Source organism: Hyla sarda, chromosome 1 (assembly GCF_029499605.1).
Source record: "Hyla sarda isolate aHylSar1 chromosome 1, aHylSar1.hap1, whole genome shotgun sequence".
NCBI lineage: Eukaryota > Metazoa > Chordata > Amphibia > Anura > Hylidae > Hyla > Hyla sarda.
In genome coordinates this window covers 385,413,913-385,432,609 of record NC_079189.1, presented here as the reverse complement: position 1 = coordinate 385,432,609, position 18,697 = coordinate 385,413,913, and the positions used below count along the sequence as shown (strand labels likewise).

General features: G+C 40.4%; 1 protein-coding gene across 1 annotated transcript in view; it reads left to right on the top strand.

The window, feature by feature from the left end:
* The first annotated feature begins 2,115 nt into the window (after positions 1 to 2,115).
* The window catches only part of LOC130362438 (cryptic protein-like), a 38,229-nt gene continuing 21,647 nt past the window's right edge, over positions 2,116 to 18,697 (top strand). The window contains exons 1-3 of the mRNA XM_056566964.1: positions 2,116 to 2,308; positions 16,937 to 16,983; positions 18,083 to 18,259. Coding sequence (XP_056422939.1) covers positions 2,286 to 2,308; positions 16,937 to 16,983; positions 18,083 to 18,259 — 247 coding nt within the window. The 5' untranslated portion in view covers positions 2,116 to 2,285. The remainder of the gene's footprint in view (positions 2,309 to 16,936; positions 16,984 to 18,082; positions 18,260 to 18,697) is intronic.

Genomic DNA, 18,697 nt, shown 5'->3' with positions numbered 1-18,697 from the left:
CAGTACTTAATTTATCCTCTATCCAGGTGGTCGCTCAGTGCATGGGGAGAAGCAGGACACGGGCCAGGAGATTCCCAGCAGTCAGACCCCTCCGACAACCCCCCCCCCCCCATTCGCATCCTGTGGATAGGAGATAATTTGTATAGCATCTGAGTTCCCCTTTAACAAAAACTGTACCAAAAACAGCAAATTCCTAGGAAGCCTGTGTTGTGGTTTTGGATACGTTTTACAAGATGGTGCATTGTTTTAATAATAAAAAAAATAAAAAAAAGAACTAAAGAAATGCAAATAGATAATTTGGTTAGGTACACACTGTGTTTGTGCGCTATGTTTACCATGTATGCTGGGAAAGCTTCCAATGTACAGCACACATTAAGCAGTACTGCCTTCCACTTCAATAGTTTAACATAGCCATTAGAAAGTCTATGGGTGGCAGATGGCATGGTCACTAGGGATGAGGAAACTTACAGTAATTCGATTTGTCACGAACTTCTCGGCTCGGCAGTTGCTGACTTTATCCTGCATAAATTAGTTCAGCTTTCAGGTGCTCCGGTGGGCTGGAGACTCTCTCCTAGGACTGTATCCACCTTTTCCAGCCCACCGGAGCATCTGAAAGCTGAACTAATTTATGCAGACTAAAGTCAGCAACTGCCGAGCCGAGAAGTTTATGATGAATCGAATTACTGTAAGTTCACTCATCTCTAATGGTCACCTTTGGAATCCCAAACCCATTTATAAACATTATAATTAGAGTTTTCCAATGCAGAGTTTCCTTTTCCTGAGCTCCCTTCAGAATAGTGGTACTGCTGGAAGCTACTACTGTTGTGGAGAGAGCTCTTCTCCTTCTGATCTCTCTCCAGAATGGTGGCATGGTAGACAGCTATCTGACACATATTTTGCATGTAAGTCAGGGGCTTTCAGCCGTACCACCACTCCACAATAAGCTCAGGAGGAGGAGCAAAAGGCTTACTACAAAGCCAAATTATCTGTCTTCTCTAGTGAAGCTCTGATGATGTAACCTTTTCTACTGTGGTTTTCTCCATTAAAATCACAATGTATATAAAAATATGTACAAAAAGTCACTTCTATGAAAGACCTGCCGTCGGCAAACTCATATGAAAAAATATCAGAAGGCTTGTATGAGCTAAAATGCAATTTGTACAATTGTACACTGCATTGTGTATAGCAATAATGTTTTACCACCATTGTTACTGATTCCCTAATTATGGGGGTCTGAACACTGGGACTCCCATGATCTTGAGAACAGGACTCAAAATTGGACCCTGAATGATGCGTCCATTTGCATACTCAACTGCTATCTGGGGCCCCATCATCATTGTTTATGGGAGTGCCAGTACCACTTTTAAAGTCCTATTCCGGATACCCATTCTAGAAATTGCTGGGGTCCTTGTGGTTGAAGCCCAACAATCAGAGACTTATCCACAGGGTAGGGATCTATAGTCAATAGGTTGGGTTTACAGACAGTATTTTGGTACTTATTTTCAGCTGTGTTTTTGTGTTCCCACACAGTTTTTTTTTCAGCCTTATGGGACCGCTTTTAAACCATAAAACAACCACTGTATGGCTAAAAAAAAAATGCCAACATCCTTTGTGTGAACATAGCCTAAGTATTAGGTTCATACCTGACCAAGGATGCAATCTTTCAAAGTTTGAATGGTTCCCTTCTGTTTTCATGGATATTCTACAGCTACTTCAGTTACAGGACACAAAAATATATACTAAAAGTTTGTGTGTTCTAAAATAGGGAAACATCTGGGAGAGGGATTGATGTGAGTGAAACTGTTCTTTGCACTGCAATGTGGAATATGTCAGAATATGTAGCAGAAAAATAGATGGTCTCTTTACAGTACAGTATTATCAATACGGAGGGCAGGGATGATCTACTTACATCGTTTACACAAGTCAACCCCTGTGTGGCCTGCCCCACCTTTCTTTAATGATATGTAGGGAGGAGCATGCAATGGAGACTACATGCTGGTTGTCTTTATCTTGACCAGGGACCAGAGAGAAGATTTATGGAAAGGTCTTCTGTAGTGCCTGTGCCTGTTTACTATGGAGAAAGACAAATACTACTTATTACTATTAAGCAGAATTCAAGATTTCTTTATTTCCTGGCCTAACATGACTATGGATTAGATCTCTCATCGTACGCGTTGGAAGCAGAAAATACAGAAAAACTTTTCAATCTGGGAATGTGTATTTATTAACAATCTGCACGGTAAAAGACCACAGGACGTTCACATCAAGATTCGCTTTCCTGGAAAATGTTCTGGGGAGACCATGTGAGGTAAGAGTTTAGCGTGAACTATGACCCAAGGTAAAGACTACTTGACTACTTACTTATATATTCCATGTTAGCATTATGAGACCAGTAAATAAGTACATTGAAAGGATAAAAAAAATGAAGGTACACTTTACCTTGGAGATTATGGTTAGAAAATGTCCTTTTTATCAGACTTATTTGTTTGTAAGAAATTAAAAACTTAAAATTTACTAAAAGAGGCTAATTGACAGGTTTCAATTAAAGTGTATTTTACAGTTTTATCATTTTCTGGCAATAATACTTTTTTTTTTTGCTTTATGCACATGTATGTATGTTTATGTTTATGTATGTTTTTTGCTTTATGCGCATGTAAGTTGTTTTCATAAGTAAATACTCATATTTGTTAATATACCCAATCTTTTTTTTTTAATAAACATTATGATGGGTAACAGTTTCCCTAAAGCACTAGGGTCCTGGGCTTGGATATGATGGAGTTGTATGCAGTTCTCTCTATGTTTGTATTAGTTTCTTCCAATTCCATTTTATACTTTAAAAACACACTAGTAAATTAGGACATTGATTTTGGGTGTGCAAGATAGAAAACATTGTTTGTGAACCCCATTGGGAAATTATTGTTATTATCATTATTAGAAATTTGTATAGATTTTTTAATAGAAGTAATTTACAAATCTGTTTAACTTTATGGCACCAGTTGATTTAAAAAAAAAATGTTTTCCACCGGAGTACCCCTTAAACCCCTTAAGGACGGACCCATTTTTTACCTCCATAACCAGGCTCTTTTTTTTTTTTATTTGACATGTATCTCTTTAAATGGTAATAACTTTAGAACGCTTTTTCTGAGCAGAGCCATTCTGAGATTGTTTTTTCGTGACATATTGTACTTTATATAACTGGTATATTTTTGTTGACACAAGAAGCATTTTTTGTGAAAAACTTCTAAATATTGTGAAAAACTTCTGGCTTTATTTAAAAAAAAATTTTTATAGTGTACACTGTGCTCTAAAAGTTATGTTAGATTTATTCTGTGGGTCAGTACGATTATAGCGATACCCATTTTATATCGCTTTCTATTTTCTTTTTCCATTTCTGAGCAAAATTATTTTTCTGCCATTCATTTTCCAACAGCCGTAACTTTTTTATTTTTCATCCGACGCCATTGAGTAAGGGCTTATTTTTTTGCGGGATGAGCTGTACTTTTTATTGGTATCATTTTTGTGCTATGCACTACCTTTTGATCTTTTTTTATTCCGCTATTTGCACCAAAATTGGCGAATTTTGCACTTTTTTGAATGTTTTTTTTACGGCGTTCACCGTACGGGATAATTTTCATTATAGCTTTATAGTACACGTCATTATGGACGTGGAAATACCCATTATGTAGATGATTTGTGTTTTTGATATTTTTTGGTGATTATATAGGGCTTTTATTGGGAAAGGGGCTTTTTTTTTTTTAATTTTTTTTTTTTTTTTTTTTTACACTTCATACTTTTATTGAAGAACTTTTTATTTTTTACACTTTTTACAGGTTATACTATGCTGCAATACATTTGTACTGCAGCACAGTATGACCTGATGAGCTGCACACACTACAGCCTGTGCGATCCAGCCTCTGGCTGGATCTCACAGGCTTCCGTAGCAGGCATACAGGAGGTCATGATCTGACCTCCTGGTCATGATCTGACCTCCTGCTGCCATAGCAACCAATGGCGACCCGCGATTGCATCGCGGCGCCGTCGTTAGAGATCAGAGGGAGAGCGCTCCCCCTGTGAACACCATAGATGCCGTGATCAGGATTGATCACGGCATCTAAGGGGTTAATGCTGCCAGGACCGGTGCGATCACGGCTCCGGCAGCTGCGGCGGGACTCCGGCTGTGATTGACAGCTGGTTCCTGTCACCGATCTCCTGCGCTGCCCGCGGCAGTGCCGGAGATCGCTAGGACGTATGCATACGTCCAATTGCGCGAACGTGTAGGATGATTGGACGTATGCATATGTCCTATAGCGGAAATGGGTTAAAGCACAACTGTCACCAAGAATAGCTTGTGAAGCTGCACACACAGTGCACTAGTTCTTCTCAAGCATATTCTGGATATACTGTTATTGCGTTATACTTACAAAAAACTGCTTTATCATTCCTCTGGGAATCAGGCCAACAGTTGGGTCTGCTCTGCTCCGGGTTACACCACCTCTCTCTGCTTACATTGCGCAATTCCTGGCATGTGTGCAGCAGAGAAAAACAGGACCACCGTAAGCAGGCGAGCCCTGTGTGTCAATCAACTGTGTGACATAGCCAGAGAGAGAAACGGTGCGGCATGGAGCAGAGCAGACCCCGGCTTCCGCCTTATTTATACAGGTATGCCTAGAATAGGTTTGTGAAGTCCTAGCACACTGTGTGCACAGCTTTATGTGTGCGCATATTCTTGGTGACAACTGCTCTTTAAGTACATAAAAAGTCTGAACGGTCTACTTTGCCATTTCCACGTATATATTTTCCGTGAAGCAGACAACAGATCCTCTCTGGGCGCCATCCTAATTTCATGAAGTATATTTTATCTATTAGAACACAGTGAGGCAATGTAACATTTTGAGCGCCTCCAAAATGTTTCTTTTTTTTAAACACTGTGGGAATCTACAGATTTGGATGTCAATTGCTACATTGAAAATGTCAATTTCCAATTAGGAGAGCTCTCAGTGCGGCACACAGATAGAGGCCGGAGCGAAGCCTAGAAAGCGGCCAGGAAGAAGCAGGGAATGATTCGGTATTGATGTTTGCTGAGACAAAATTACTCTGTTAAGCGGGTGGATAAAAACAATTAACTTTTCTGCCAAATCAACTGTGGTGCGCTCTCATGCTAATACTAATTGTTTTGGAGTTTTCCTAGAACAGTGTGTTAAGAGCCACGCTTTCTGATGGAGTTTTGCAATGACCTGTAAATATAGCCCAAGGCTTTTAAGATTTTCATTTTTCACACATGACTGCACTAGCAAGAAGCTGCAGCACCACTTTCCTTTTTTATTATGTACCTCTCCACTTCAGGTGTCTGACTCACTTTCTGTTGCTTTTCTATTTCAGGTTCCTTTGTCAATCTGATTAAATGTTCCGCTGCCAATGCTCGAGCAAGTTGACTTTATAGGGCCTGGTATTTGGAATATCTAGTTATCAATGATTACCGTAGCCCCAGAGTGGCTACTGTATTTTATTACTGATGTGTTTGCCTTAGGGCAATGTTTCCCAACAAAAGTGCCTCCAGCTGTTGCAAAACTACAACTCGGCCCGGACAGACTCTAGCATGCTGGGAGTTGTAGTTTTGCAACAGTTGGAGGCACACTGGTTGGGAAACACTGCCTTAGCGTAAGTTCACATTGTGCAAAATTAGCGAAATTTCCGCATGGGTGGATATGTTCTGCTGGTGCTAGGACTGCTTAGAAATTTGCACTCTCTATCCCCTTAACGATGCAGGACGTATATTTACATCCTGGTGAGGTGGTACTTAACGCACCAGGATGTACATTTACGTCCTATCTATAACCACGAGCAGCGATGCTCAAATCATGCGCGGCAGGTCCTGGCTGCTGATAGCAGCCAGGGACCCGCCGGTAATGGCGGACATCAGCAATCACGCGCATGTCCGCCATTAACACCTCATATGTCGAGATCAATACAGATCACGGCATCCGTAGCATTGCGGACACTAAAATGGATGATCGGATTGCCCGCGGCGATCCGAACATCCAGAACGACAGTAGGAGGTCCCCTCACCTGCCTCCGCTGCCTTCCACGGGTCTTCTGCTCTGGTCTGCGATCGAGCAGACCAGAGCAGAAGATGACCGATAATTCTAATCAGTGCTATGTCCTATGCATAGCACTGAACAGTATTAGCAATCGAATGATTGCTATAAACAGTCCCCTATGGGGACTATTAAAGTGTAAAAAAAAAGTAAAAAATAAAGTAAAAAGATTTAGAAAAAACCCCTCCCCCAATAAAAACGTAAATTGTCCCATTTTCCCTATATCACCCCAAAAAAGTGTAAACATTTTTTGTTTATATATATATATATATATATATATATATATATATACAGCAAAGAAAAAAAAAACTGAAAATGTAGCCAGCACCTAAACCCAATACACGGGTGCACGCTGCTGTGGCAAGTACAAAACATGTAAAAAAAGAATGGGGGACACGTTTTGATCAAAAAGTGCGCTAAGAGCCTCCATTTTGTTGACCAAGTGTGCTGCTGCCATTTTCTTTTTTTACATGTTTTGTACTTGCCACAGCAGCGTGCACCCGTGTATTGGGTTTAGGTGCTGGCTACATTTTCAGTTTTTTTTTTTCTTTGCTGTGCAAATTTGGGGGGAGTGGCTCCCTCTGTAGCCGTGCATCCCCTCCCCTATTTTCACAGGAGGTGGTTTGGATCGTTAGTGGATCCAACATGTCACCCAGCCTGAGGTAGGTGAGTGTTTAGGGACCCATCCGATAAGAGGCCACCTCCGCGTGGTGGATGGGGGACACGTTTTGATCAAAAAGTGCGCTAAGAGCCTCCATTTTGTTGACCAAGTGTGCTGCTGCCATTTTCTTTTTTTACATGTTTTGTACTTGCCACAGCAGCGTGCACCCGTGTATTGGGTTTAGGTGCTGGCTACATTTTCAGTTTTTTTTCCTTTGCTGTGCAAATTTGGGGGGAGTGGCTCCCTCTGTAGCCGTGCATCCCCTCCCCTATTTTCACAGGAGGTGGTTTGGATCGTTAGTGGATCCAACATGTCACCCAGCCTGAGGTAGGTGAGTGTTTAGGGACCCATCCGATAAGAGGCCACCTCCGCGTGGTGGATGGGGGACACGTTTTGATCAAAAAGTGCGCTAAGAGCCTCCATTTTGTTGACCAAGTGTGCTGCTGCCATTTTCTTTTTATATATATATATATATATATATATATATATATATATATATGGTATCGCCGTGTGCGTAAATATCCAAACTATTAAAATATAATGTTAATGATACCGTACGGTGAAGGGCGTGAGCGTAAAAAAAAAGTCAAAAATTGCTGCTTTTTTATAATATATTAGTCCAAATTTTTTTTTACAAAAAGTGTATTAAGAGTTTTATATAAGCAAATGTGGTATCAATAAAAAGTACAGATCACAGCGCAAAAAAATGAGCCTTCATACCGCCGCTTATACGGAAAAATGAAAATGTTTTAGGTCTTCAAAATAGGGGGATTTTAAACATACTAATTTGGTTAAAAAGTTTGCGATTTTTTTTGAGCGCAACAGTAATAGAAAAGTATGTAATAATGGGTATCATTTTAATCGTATTGACCCAAAGAATAAAGAACGCATCATTTGTACGGCGTGAAAATGAAACCTTCAAAAATTAGCAAAATTGCAGTTTTCTTTTTAATTTTCCCACACAAATAGTATTTTTTGATTGCGCCATACATTTTATGGTAATGGGAGTGATCGCATTACATTGGACAACTGGTCGCGCAAAAAACAAGCCCTCATACTAGTCTGTGGATGAAAATATAAAATAGCTATGAGTCCTTAAAGAAGGCAATGCATTTCAGAGAAGATCCTGACAAAAGAATGAGCATGTTCATTCTTTCAGTGGACTCCACAGATGTTTTCACGTGTGCAGGATGCAGTAGAATCCCATAAAAAAGAAAAATTAAAAAAAGAAGGGCCTCTACTGCAACTGAATTTCTGAGCAGAATATTTCCACTGAATTCCGGTTGGAAATTTAGTCGTGTGAACAAGGCCTTAGCACAGTGTTTCCCAACCAGGGTGCCTGCAGATGTTGCAAAACTACAACTCCCAGCATGCCTGGACAGCCTTTGGCTACCCTGGCATGCTGGGAGTTGTAGTTTTGCAACCGCTGGAGGCACCCTGGTTGAAAAACACTGCCTTAGGGAGAAGGGGATGGGCATAATGTGGGTTTTTGGTTATTCAGCTCTTGATTCTGAGTACTCTTAGCTTTATAGAAATGGAAAAGCATGAAATCCATAACATATTTTTGCTACATGATTTATGATCTGTTTACATCCTATATAAGCCTTACATGTCAGGTATACGACATATGTACACTTCAATGTATGACATTGTATAGGCATACAGTGGCATATGTCATCTCATGTTAATAAAAAAAAAAAAAAAAAAAACTTATCTAAACCTGTGCAGAGGAAAAGTTGACCAGGAAAGTTAACTAGGTAATCTCTCCATTCACACAAAACAAGCTCTGCCTAATTGACAGCAGCGAAAACTATCTAAAAGTCGCATAATCATATGTGACTTTTTGACCATTTGCAGCTAAATTTCTACTTGTTTTTTTGTCCTGCATTTTTTGGTTTGAAAAAAATGCAAGAAAAAAACGCAGTGCAATTTCCTGCGTCTGGCGTTTTTTCTGGCATTTTTTCATTTGTGTGGAAATTGCACCTTGGCAGCTTTTTTTGGTACCCAAAATTTGTTGGGTACCAAAAAAAAAAAAGGATGCAGTAGTGATGGAAAAAATATTATTTAACGGAATTTATATATTTTATAACAATATTTTAATACATTTTTAATACAGTGTGTGTGTTTCACATTTTTTCTCTATTTTTTTTACATTTTTTAGGTAGTACTACTACTCCCAGCATGGAACAGATTGTTCCTTTATGGGAGTAGTAGTACCTGTACTAATGGACATATCGCCCTGGGTGTCAGTTGTTACACCCAATGTGATCGTATAGAGGCAGAGAGGCTCTATACAGCGCCAACATCTCTGCTCTGTACTCCGGCCAGTGATGTGAATAGTTTCTCACATTTTCCGCCCAGAGAGGTGATTGGCCAGATGGTTGCAGCCAATCACAGCTCTCAGAAGGAAAAATGAATGAGTGAGTGGCCAGCCGGAGTATAGTGCAGACATGCGAGTGCTGTATAGAGCCGCTCCATCTCTGCAATAGATAGGACGATCGCATCGGATGTCAGTAGTGATACCCGCTGTGATCTGTTCTTACCTGCAGGTACTACTACTCCCAACAAGGAGCACACTCTGCTCCATGCTGGGAGCTGTAGTAACAGGGCATATGCATACACCCTGCATCCTGAGTCCTTAAGGACGTAGGGCATATGGATACGCCCGTGGAAATTCCGGTCCCCGCCACTAGCCGGTTGGGTACCGGACCGGGATGCCTGCTGAAATCATTCAGCAGGCATCCCGGCACATCGCCGAGGAGGGGTTGTCTGGGCATGCTGGGAGTTGTAGTTTTGCAACATCTGGAGGGTCACAGTTTGGAGACCACTATTACAGTGGTGCCCACTATTACAGTGGTGCCCTCCAGATGTTGCAAAACTACAACTCTCAGCATGCCTAGACTGTCCAGGCATGCTGGGAGTTGTAGTTCTGTAACATCTGTCCCTTCAGATTTTGCAATTTTCATGAACATTTTGAAAATTGCTGCTATACTTTGAAGCCCTCTAATTTTTTCAAAAAGTAAAAATATGTCCATTTTATGATTCCAACATAAAGTAGACATATTGTATTTTTGAATCAATATATAATTTATTTGGAATATCCATTTTCCTTACAAGCAGAGAGTTTCAAAGTTAGAAAAATGCTAAATTTTCATGAAATTTGGGGATTTTTCACCAAGAAAGATGCAAGTAACGACGAAAATTTAACACTAAAATTAAGTAGAATATGTCACAAAAAAACTATCTCAGAATCAGAATAATCGGTAAAAGCATCTTAGAGTTATTAATGCATAAAGTGACAGTGGTCAGAATTGCAAAAAAAGGGCTCAGTCCTTAAGATGAAAATGAGCTGCATCCTTAAGGGGTTAATAGACAGATTGCAGCGAGTGTAATTTCTGACACCTGTTGTGATCTGTCTATTAATGCAGGTACTACAGCTCCCAGCATGGAGCAGAGTGTGCTCCATGCTGGGAGTAGTAGTACCTGCAGTTTAGGAAAGATCACAGTGGATGTCACTCCTGGCACCCGCTGTGATCCTCCTGTATAATATATAGATGCGGCCGGCGGCTCTTCTATGGTCCCCTGCACTGACGTATTTGTACACCAATTCATATTTTCCACAGAGTTGTGATTGGCTGTAACCATCTGGCCAATCACAGCTCTCTGCGGGAAATATGAATATGTGTATATATGCGTCAGTGCAGGGGAACATAGAAGAGCGGCCGGCCGCATCTATACATTATACAGGAGGATTGCAACAGATGATCTGTCAATTAGTACAGGTACTACTACTCCCATCATGGAACAGTGTATTCCATGATGGGAGTAGTAGTACTACCTACAAAATGTAAATAATAAAGAAAAAAAGTGAAAAACATACACACACTACATTTTTATTATTGTCGGCTACATTTTTAGGTCCCTGCCCGCACACATAAATTGATCCCTGTTTTAAAAATTTATATAAAAAAATTTTTGTTAGATACAATTTTTTCCTTCACTACTGTATCTTTTTTATTTTTCAATGGTACCCTACGAAATTTTATTTAAAAAAAAGGTATCTCCATCACATTTTTGGATCGCTAAAAAAGAATTTAAAAAAAAGTCCAAAAAAAGAATAAAAAATGCCTGCAAAAACGCCAAAGTTAAAACCCACATATCGTATTTCTTGGCGTTTTTTCTTCTATGGGAGAAAAACGCCATGATTTTGACAAAAAAAAAATCGCCAGTGGCTCAACATGCTGCGATTATGGAAAACCGTCAAGGAGCTGAAAAACGCCAAAAGGATTAAAATAGCACCAAAGTGAAAAACGCCAAGTGAAATAAGAATTTAGCGATTTCTCATTTATTTACAGCTAACATCTGGCCTCAGCGTTTTTGGGCCGAAAAAAAAAAAACGCCATGCGGCAGAACTGGCGTTTTTCTTGGGGTTTTCCCCCCAAAAAAACCAAGTAGAAACTTAGCCTTAGCCACAATTGTAATAAAATTGCCCCCCCCCCCCCCCCCCCCCCCCCCCCCATAAAGTGAAAAATGGCTACATTTTAATTCTCTTCCCTCATGAAATCTTAAGAAAGAAAGATTTATGCTACTTTATCTGTGCCACTTTATCTTTATCTTGCCGCCATATGGAAAACATAAGGGTCTGATGCAGTGTTTTCATACCAGGGTGCCTCCGGCTGTTGCAAAACTATAATTCCCAACATTGTAAACAAAAAGAGAAAAAGAAACACAGCCGCACATCCACAATTAATTGCTTCTCAGCATAAATTCACAAACTTAAAGGCTGTTAGTATACTAATGGTGGTTGTGCGGCTATGTTTGTCTATTTGTGTTGTGCATTTGTAATGATTAGACACACAGGTATAGGGCGCAACTCCAGCTGACACGCCGGCAACAGGATTTTAGGTGAGTATACACATGAATGTTCTGACTCACGGTTTAGTAGAAAATTTCTTTCTTGTTTATTCAAGTATATTCGGGTATTGTCTCGCAGGACGTCAGGTTAGCAGCATAATATGCAAGCAGCAAAGGTGGATACAGCTCCGTGCTCATGTTCCGGGCAGTCATTGCGCATGACTAAGGGGGCTTGCCCCTGAAACGTTGGGCCATGACTGAAGGGAGCACGGAGCTTGTATCCACCTTTGCTGCTTGCATATTATGCTGCTAACCTGATGTCCTGCGAGACAATACCCGAATATACTTGAATAAACAAGAAAGAAACTTTCTACTAAACCATGAGTCAGAACATTCATGTGTATACTCACCTAAAATCCTGTTGCCGGCGTGTCAGCTGGAGTTGCGCCCTATACCTGTGTGTCTAATCATGAACTATTGAACAGAAAGGCTGGTGTTGTACATTTGTAGTCTCTCCCTTCTTCCATGGCAAGAACTCCACTCCACCTATTCCTCCCAGGTGTTTTAATTAGCAGGAAACTGCATAAGGGTTTCCTCCTTAGGGTATGTTCACACTGAGGAATTGGGGCGGAAATCGCGCTGAAGATTTCCACCCCAAAATACAGTTTTTTTTCAGCTCAGAATTAGCAGCAATTTTGCGCGGAATTGCAGGTTTCATGCGGAGGAGGAGAAGAGGAGGAATATCAAGAGTGGGAGGAGTTCCAGCGGCCATTTCCACAGACTGATTTTCAGGGGCGTTTCCACTCATTTTTGGTGAAAATTTAGCGTTTTTCTCAGAGAGAGATTATTCACAGACTCTGAATACAGTCACAGAATCAGAAATGAGAATCTCAAAATGGCTGCTGAATAAAAAGTGGGTGGAGAGTGTGCGTAATATATGTATTTTTTTATTCATAAATACTCCTTTTTTTTTTCATGCGGAAATTCTGCACGAATTCTGCGCGGAAATGCTTCTGACTGAAAAAAAAAATAACATTGATCTCTATGCGAGAATGACGCTGATTCCGCCTGAAAGAAAAAACATGTTCTTTCTTCAAGCGGAACAGACTTCCTCATCAGAATTCTGCTTGAGGAAATTCCTCAGTGTGAACTGAGGGGCAGAAATTCTGTACAACTCTATGGGGGTTTTCACTGCTGAATGATTTGGAGAGGAAAAAGCGAGCAGAAATACTCGTGGAAATTCCTCTCCAATTCCTCAGTGTGAACATACCCTTACATTTTCTTAGCCCTCTGGTAGGGAGCACATGGTAGGTGTTTACACTGGTGCTTTGTCTGTGGGGTGGTGCAGCCCAGAGCCAGGGGGTGGTCGGGCAGCAGTGGGGCTGCCTGGCCACTGGTTCATTCCTCCTGTGGGCATGGTGTCTCGGAGGCGGTGGTCATCGCCCGGTGCTACGCCAGTGTTCGGTTAGGGACCCACTCTGACTTGGTGGCCTTGACGTGGCGAGTGGGCTTGTACCTTTTGATCAAAATGTATACTAACAACCTGTTAGTTTTTTAAATTTTGCTGAGAAGCAAGTAGATCAAAATACAAATGGTGGATGTGCGGCTATGTTTCTCTATGTGTGTTGTACATTTGTAGTCTGTCCCTTCTTCCATGGCCAGCACTCCACTCCACCCATTCGGCCCAGGCATTTTTAATTAGCAGGAGACTGGATTAGGGTTTCTCCTTGCATTCTCCCAGCCCTCTGGTAGGGAGCACATGGTAGGTGTTCCCACTGGTGTGGTTCTTTCTGGCGGCTATTGTTTCTGTGATGCTTTGTCTGTGGGGTGGTGTGGCCCAGAGCCAGGGGCTTGGTCGGGCAGCAGTGGGGCTGCCTGGCCACTGGTTCATTCCCCCTGTGGGCATGGTGTCTCGGAGGTGGTGGTTGCCGCCCAGCGCTACGCCAGTGATATGTTAGGGACTCACTTTGACTAGGTGGCCTTGATGTGGCGAGTGGGCTTGTACTTTTTGATCAAAATGTATACTAACAACCTGTTAGTTTTTTTAATTATGCTGAGAAGCAAGTTGATCAAAATACAAATGGTGGATGTGCGGCTGTGATTCTCTATTTGTGTTGTACATTTATTGGCTGGAGGCACTCTGGTTTGCAAACACTGGTGTATTGTGATATGAACAGAGGATAGGAACATTAAGCAGAAAAAAAGAAATACTGACTATATACTCTTACTGTTCACACCAAGCCAGACAATAACATGAATTGCATTCATATCAATGTGTCTAATAAGAGTCTGTCCTCATCAAACATATATAGCACCTGACTGTTGTCAGTATAATAGAAACCCAGATAACAAAACAATCTGTGTTGTGTACTGCAGTTCGCATGACCGTGTGTGAAGATAACATACAAACTGCATGGAGATAAATGTGGAAAAATCAATGCAGCATTCTGCCATCAAGGTGCAGACTAACCATTATCTCAGCTCATAGACAACCATGGCATCACTTAAGACACTGAGTCAATTGTCTTACTGTCAGAAGGTGTCTGTAGAGCATCAGGTATTCAGGGCATCCACCACAGGGCCTATAGGCAGTGAATAAAGCCCAGGACGCTTCTTTCAAGGATGTGCTTGTGTTCCCACTATGATCATCAATTGCCATGATCAGGCATTTATTCCACTATGAATTAGGATGAGTAATTTAAAAATGTGGAAATGCTGCAGAAAAAAATACTACTTTTAAATTCATAAATTTTGGCAAGAATTGCGCAGTAAGCAGGACAGATAAATGGTGATTTGAGAGCTCTTTCCACTTAAATCCTTCAATAAATCTCATGTTTATAAAATATATATATATATATATATATATATATATATATATATATATATATATACACATACACATATACACACACACACACACACACACACACACACACACACAGTGGGGCAAAAAAATATTTAGTCAGCCACCAATTGTGCAAGTTCTCCCACTTAAAAAGATGCATCCTGTCATTTTCATCATAGGTATACCTCAACTATGAGAGACATAATGAGGAAAAAAAATCCATAAAATCACATTGTCTGATTTTTTAAAGAATTTATTTGCAAATTATGGTGGAAAATAAGTATTTGGTCAATAACAAAAGTTCATCTCAATATTTTGTTATATACCCATTGTTGGCAATGACAGAGGTCAAACATTTTCTGTAAGCCTACACAAGGTTTTCACACACTGTTGCTGGTATTTTGGCCCATTCCTCTATGCAGATCTCCTCTAGAGTAGTGTTGAGTGCAAATATTCCAATAGCTTATTATTACGAATATCAGCACTTCGCGATTTGTTATGACGAATGTGTTTTTTTCCCCCAGTATACATCACAATGATGTACTGTGTAAATAAAAAGTGATCATCCCTCCCTGCTTCCAGCTTGTGGTCCAAAGAAGGCGAATATGCGAAAATCCGTGAATATTGACGCTTCCAGAGGACACTGATCCCTCCCTTATTTTAGCTTGTTGGCCAATGAGAAGGATGCAAATACATTTGTCAGAGGTTAGCGACATTCCTAGCAACTAATAGGAAAGTAGTTAGTTTAAAGATATAATCGCACATGTGCATTTTGCGAATTTCATTACGAATTTCGCATGAAAAAAGTGAACAAATATGTCAAATTTGTGAATATAGGATGAATATTCTTCCATATATTTGTGAAATATTGCAAATTCAAATATGGCCAATGCCGCTCATCACTACTCTAAAGCAGTGATGTTTTGTGGCTGTCGCTGGGCAACATGGACTTTCAACTCCCTCCAAAGGTTTTTTATGGGGTTGAGATCAGGAGACTGGCTAGGCCACTCCAGGTCCTTGAAATGCTTCTTACGAAGCCACTCCTTCGTTGCCCAGCAGTGTGTTTGGGATCATTGTCATGCTGAAAGACCCAACCACGTTTCATCTTCAATGACCTTGCTGATGGAAGGAGGTTTTTACTCAAAATCTCACGATACATGGGCCCCATTCATTTTTTCCTTTACAAAGAACAGTCGTCCTGGTCCCTTAGCAGAAAAACTGCCCAAAAACATGATTTTTCCACCCCCATACTTCACAGTAGGTAGGGTGTTCTTTGGATGCAACTCGGCATTCCATCTCCCCCAAACACGACGAGTTGAGTTTTTACCAAAAAGTTCTACTTTGGTTTCATATGACCATATGACATTCTCCCAATACTCTTCTGGATCATCCAAATGCTCTCTAGCAAACTTCAGATGGGCCCGGACATGTACAGGCTTAAGCAGGGGGATAGTTTGGCACTGCATGATTTGTGTCCCTGGCAGCGTAGTCCGTTACTGATGGTGGTCTTTGTTACTTTGGTCCCAGCTCTCTGTAGGTCATTCACTATGCCTGCCCATGTGGTTATGGGATTTTTGCTCACCATTCTTGTGATTATTTTGACACTACGGGGTGAGATCTTACGTGGAGCCCCAGATCGAGGGAGATTATCAGTGATCTTGTAGGTCTTACATTTTCTAATATATGCTCCCACAGTTGATTTCTTTACACCTTGCTGCTTGCCTGTTGCAGATTCAGTCTTTCCAGCCTGGTGCAGGTCTACAATTTTGTTTCTGGTGTCCTTCGACAGCTCTTTGGTCTTGGCCATAGTGGAGTTTGGAGTGTGCCTGTTTGAGGTTGTGGACAGGTGTATTTTATACTGATAAATTCAAACAGGTGCCATTAATACAGGTAACGAGTGGAGGACCGAGTGGAGACTCTTAAAGAAGTTACAGGTCTGTGAGAGCCAGAAATCTTGCTTGTTTGTAGGTGACCAAGTACTTATTTTCCACCATATTTTGCTAATAAATTCTTTAAAAATCATACAATGTGATTTTATGGATCTTCTTTATCATTCTGTCTCTGATAGTTGAGGTATACATACCTATGATGAAAATTACAGGCCTCTCATCTTTTTAAGTGGGAGAACTTGCACAATTTGTGGCTAACTAAATACTTTTTTGCTCCACTGTATAAAGACAAGCATATTGAACTTGTTGCATTTTGTTTTATACATTTTTATGCAGTTGATTGTAAATCAAACATCATTTGTACAACAAATCTATACCCTAAAAACAATGAACTCTCAATGTTATAATGCAATTATTGCTATAAAGAAATCACTTACATGTTACTTAACAGAGTGTCTGATCATTTATTAGGCAAGATCTAATGTCTCTCCTTTAGACCCACATCTTCACTCTTTTGAAAGGTCCTCCAGCTTGTTGATGTAGAGGGTCGTGACACTTTCACTGACATGTCCTGTTTTCTCTTTGTTCTCAGGCTCATTGTAATAACATTTACATTATTGGTTATCCACTTTAAAAAAGGTAAGTCTCTTTTTTTTTTCTTCTTTTGTTTCGTACTAAGGCTATGCATACATGATCAGGGCAAAAATATGCAAGACGAAACTACCGGGGCAGATCAGACTTTTGGCAGACATAAGTCAACAGTTCACCATCACAAACAATTGTTCACATATACTTTACAAACAGTTGTCAGCTTAAATGGCCAAATTATCATTTTAGAGGGTCATTATCGTAGGTGTATGGCCAGCCTAATTGTCACTGATTTCCTTGAAAAGTCACATATTCTGAAGATCTCTTATCTTAGATATCTTATCATAGTAAATGTATAAAAAATAAATCATTGTCCATTAATCTGGTTGGGCTCATTTGTATTGGTGGCCATCGAACATGCAGTAGAAGACAACTTTTGTGTGTGCAACATGATTTTGTTTGGGAATAACATGCTGCATGTTCCTCTAAAAAACCAGAGCCCTGACATAATGGGAGTATTTTCAGGTCTATTTGTGCCTAGAAAAACATCTGTCAAACCTTCTTATGTCTGTGGGTCACAGAAGCCACTCAAAATACAGCAGTGCCAGACTGTAGTTGCATTGCGTGCCTATTTGTTCCACAGGCACATGTCGTGGCTAGCTGCACACTACTGTCGAGGACACGGCATGATACTTCTGTAGGGCCAGGGCTCAAGTTCTGCAGGAATGCGTGGGAATTGAGTTCCTGTACTTTTTCCACAGGAGGAACACTGTTCCCATTAGCAGGAGTCTTACAGGACCAGCCCTTGAGTGGAAATCTTGGGGAACTCTTTCCCCCCAGGACTTGACCCCTGTGTAGGGCATCTTAGTCATAGCTTCTAGGAGAGAATTTCTCTGTAATAAGTAAAATGTTGCTTTTCACTGATCAGAGCTAGGTGAACACACATAATTCACGTATCTTTCTCCTTGAACAATGTTTGACTTTGAAATCCATGTGACTCTGGCTATATCTACAACATTACTAACGGCTGTCTAGGATGAGTCAGGCCAAGTCACCAGAAGCATGCACCACCAATATTCCTCTCCTTTAACTGTGAATACTGTTTTTGATTTCTACAATAAATGTTATGCTTATTTTTTTATTATTTCAGCAAGCACAAGGGAACAAACTGAGACACTTTACAAAATCAGCTTACGTACAACATCTAAGCCTCATCGTATAAACGATAGTATGGCCATGGATACTTTGATAAAAATCAATGGAAGCACTGGAGTCAGAAAGCCACAAAATCCTGCAGCACTTATTCCGTTCACTGGCCTTACTGACAGTGAGTATCCCACTAATATTGTCGTCTTCAATAAGTGTTATTGATTCCTAACAAATATTGTGATTGTGGTTTTATTCTAACAATGAAGGTGCCCAGAATTACAATTATAATCCTTCCAGAAAATGAGGCTATTTCTTGTAGGTCATTAAATGTAATTGGAATATTACACACAGATAATGTCCTTCCTTATCTCTTGATACTTGTGAATAGATTTAGGTGCTTGTTCTTTTAAAAAAAAAAAAAAGAAAAGAGAAACGCACTATAAACAATTTACTGTATGTAACTTTGTACTGATAATGTGATGACATTCCGTTGGATTTCCTTCAGCCAGCTTTGTAGGAAACCAGTTGACTTTAACATGTTTTCAGTACAGGCCTATGCAAACTCCATTAAGATGTTGTCATGGCGTCAGACTAATAATCATTGGATGTTTTAGCG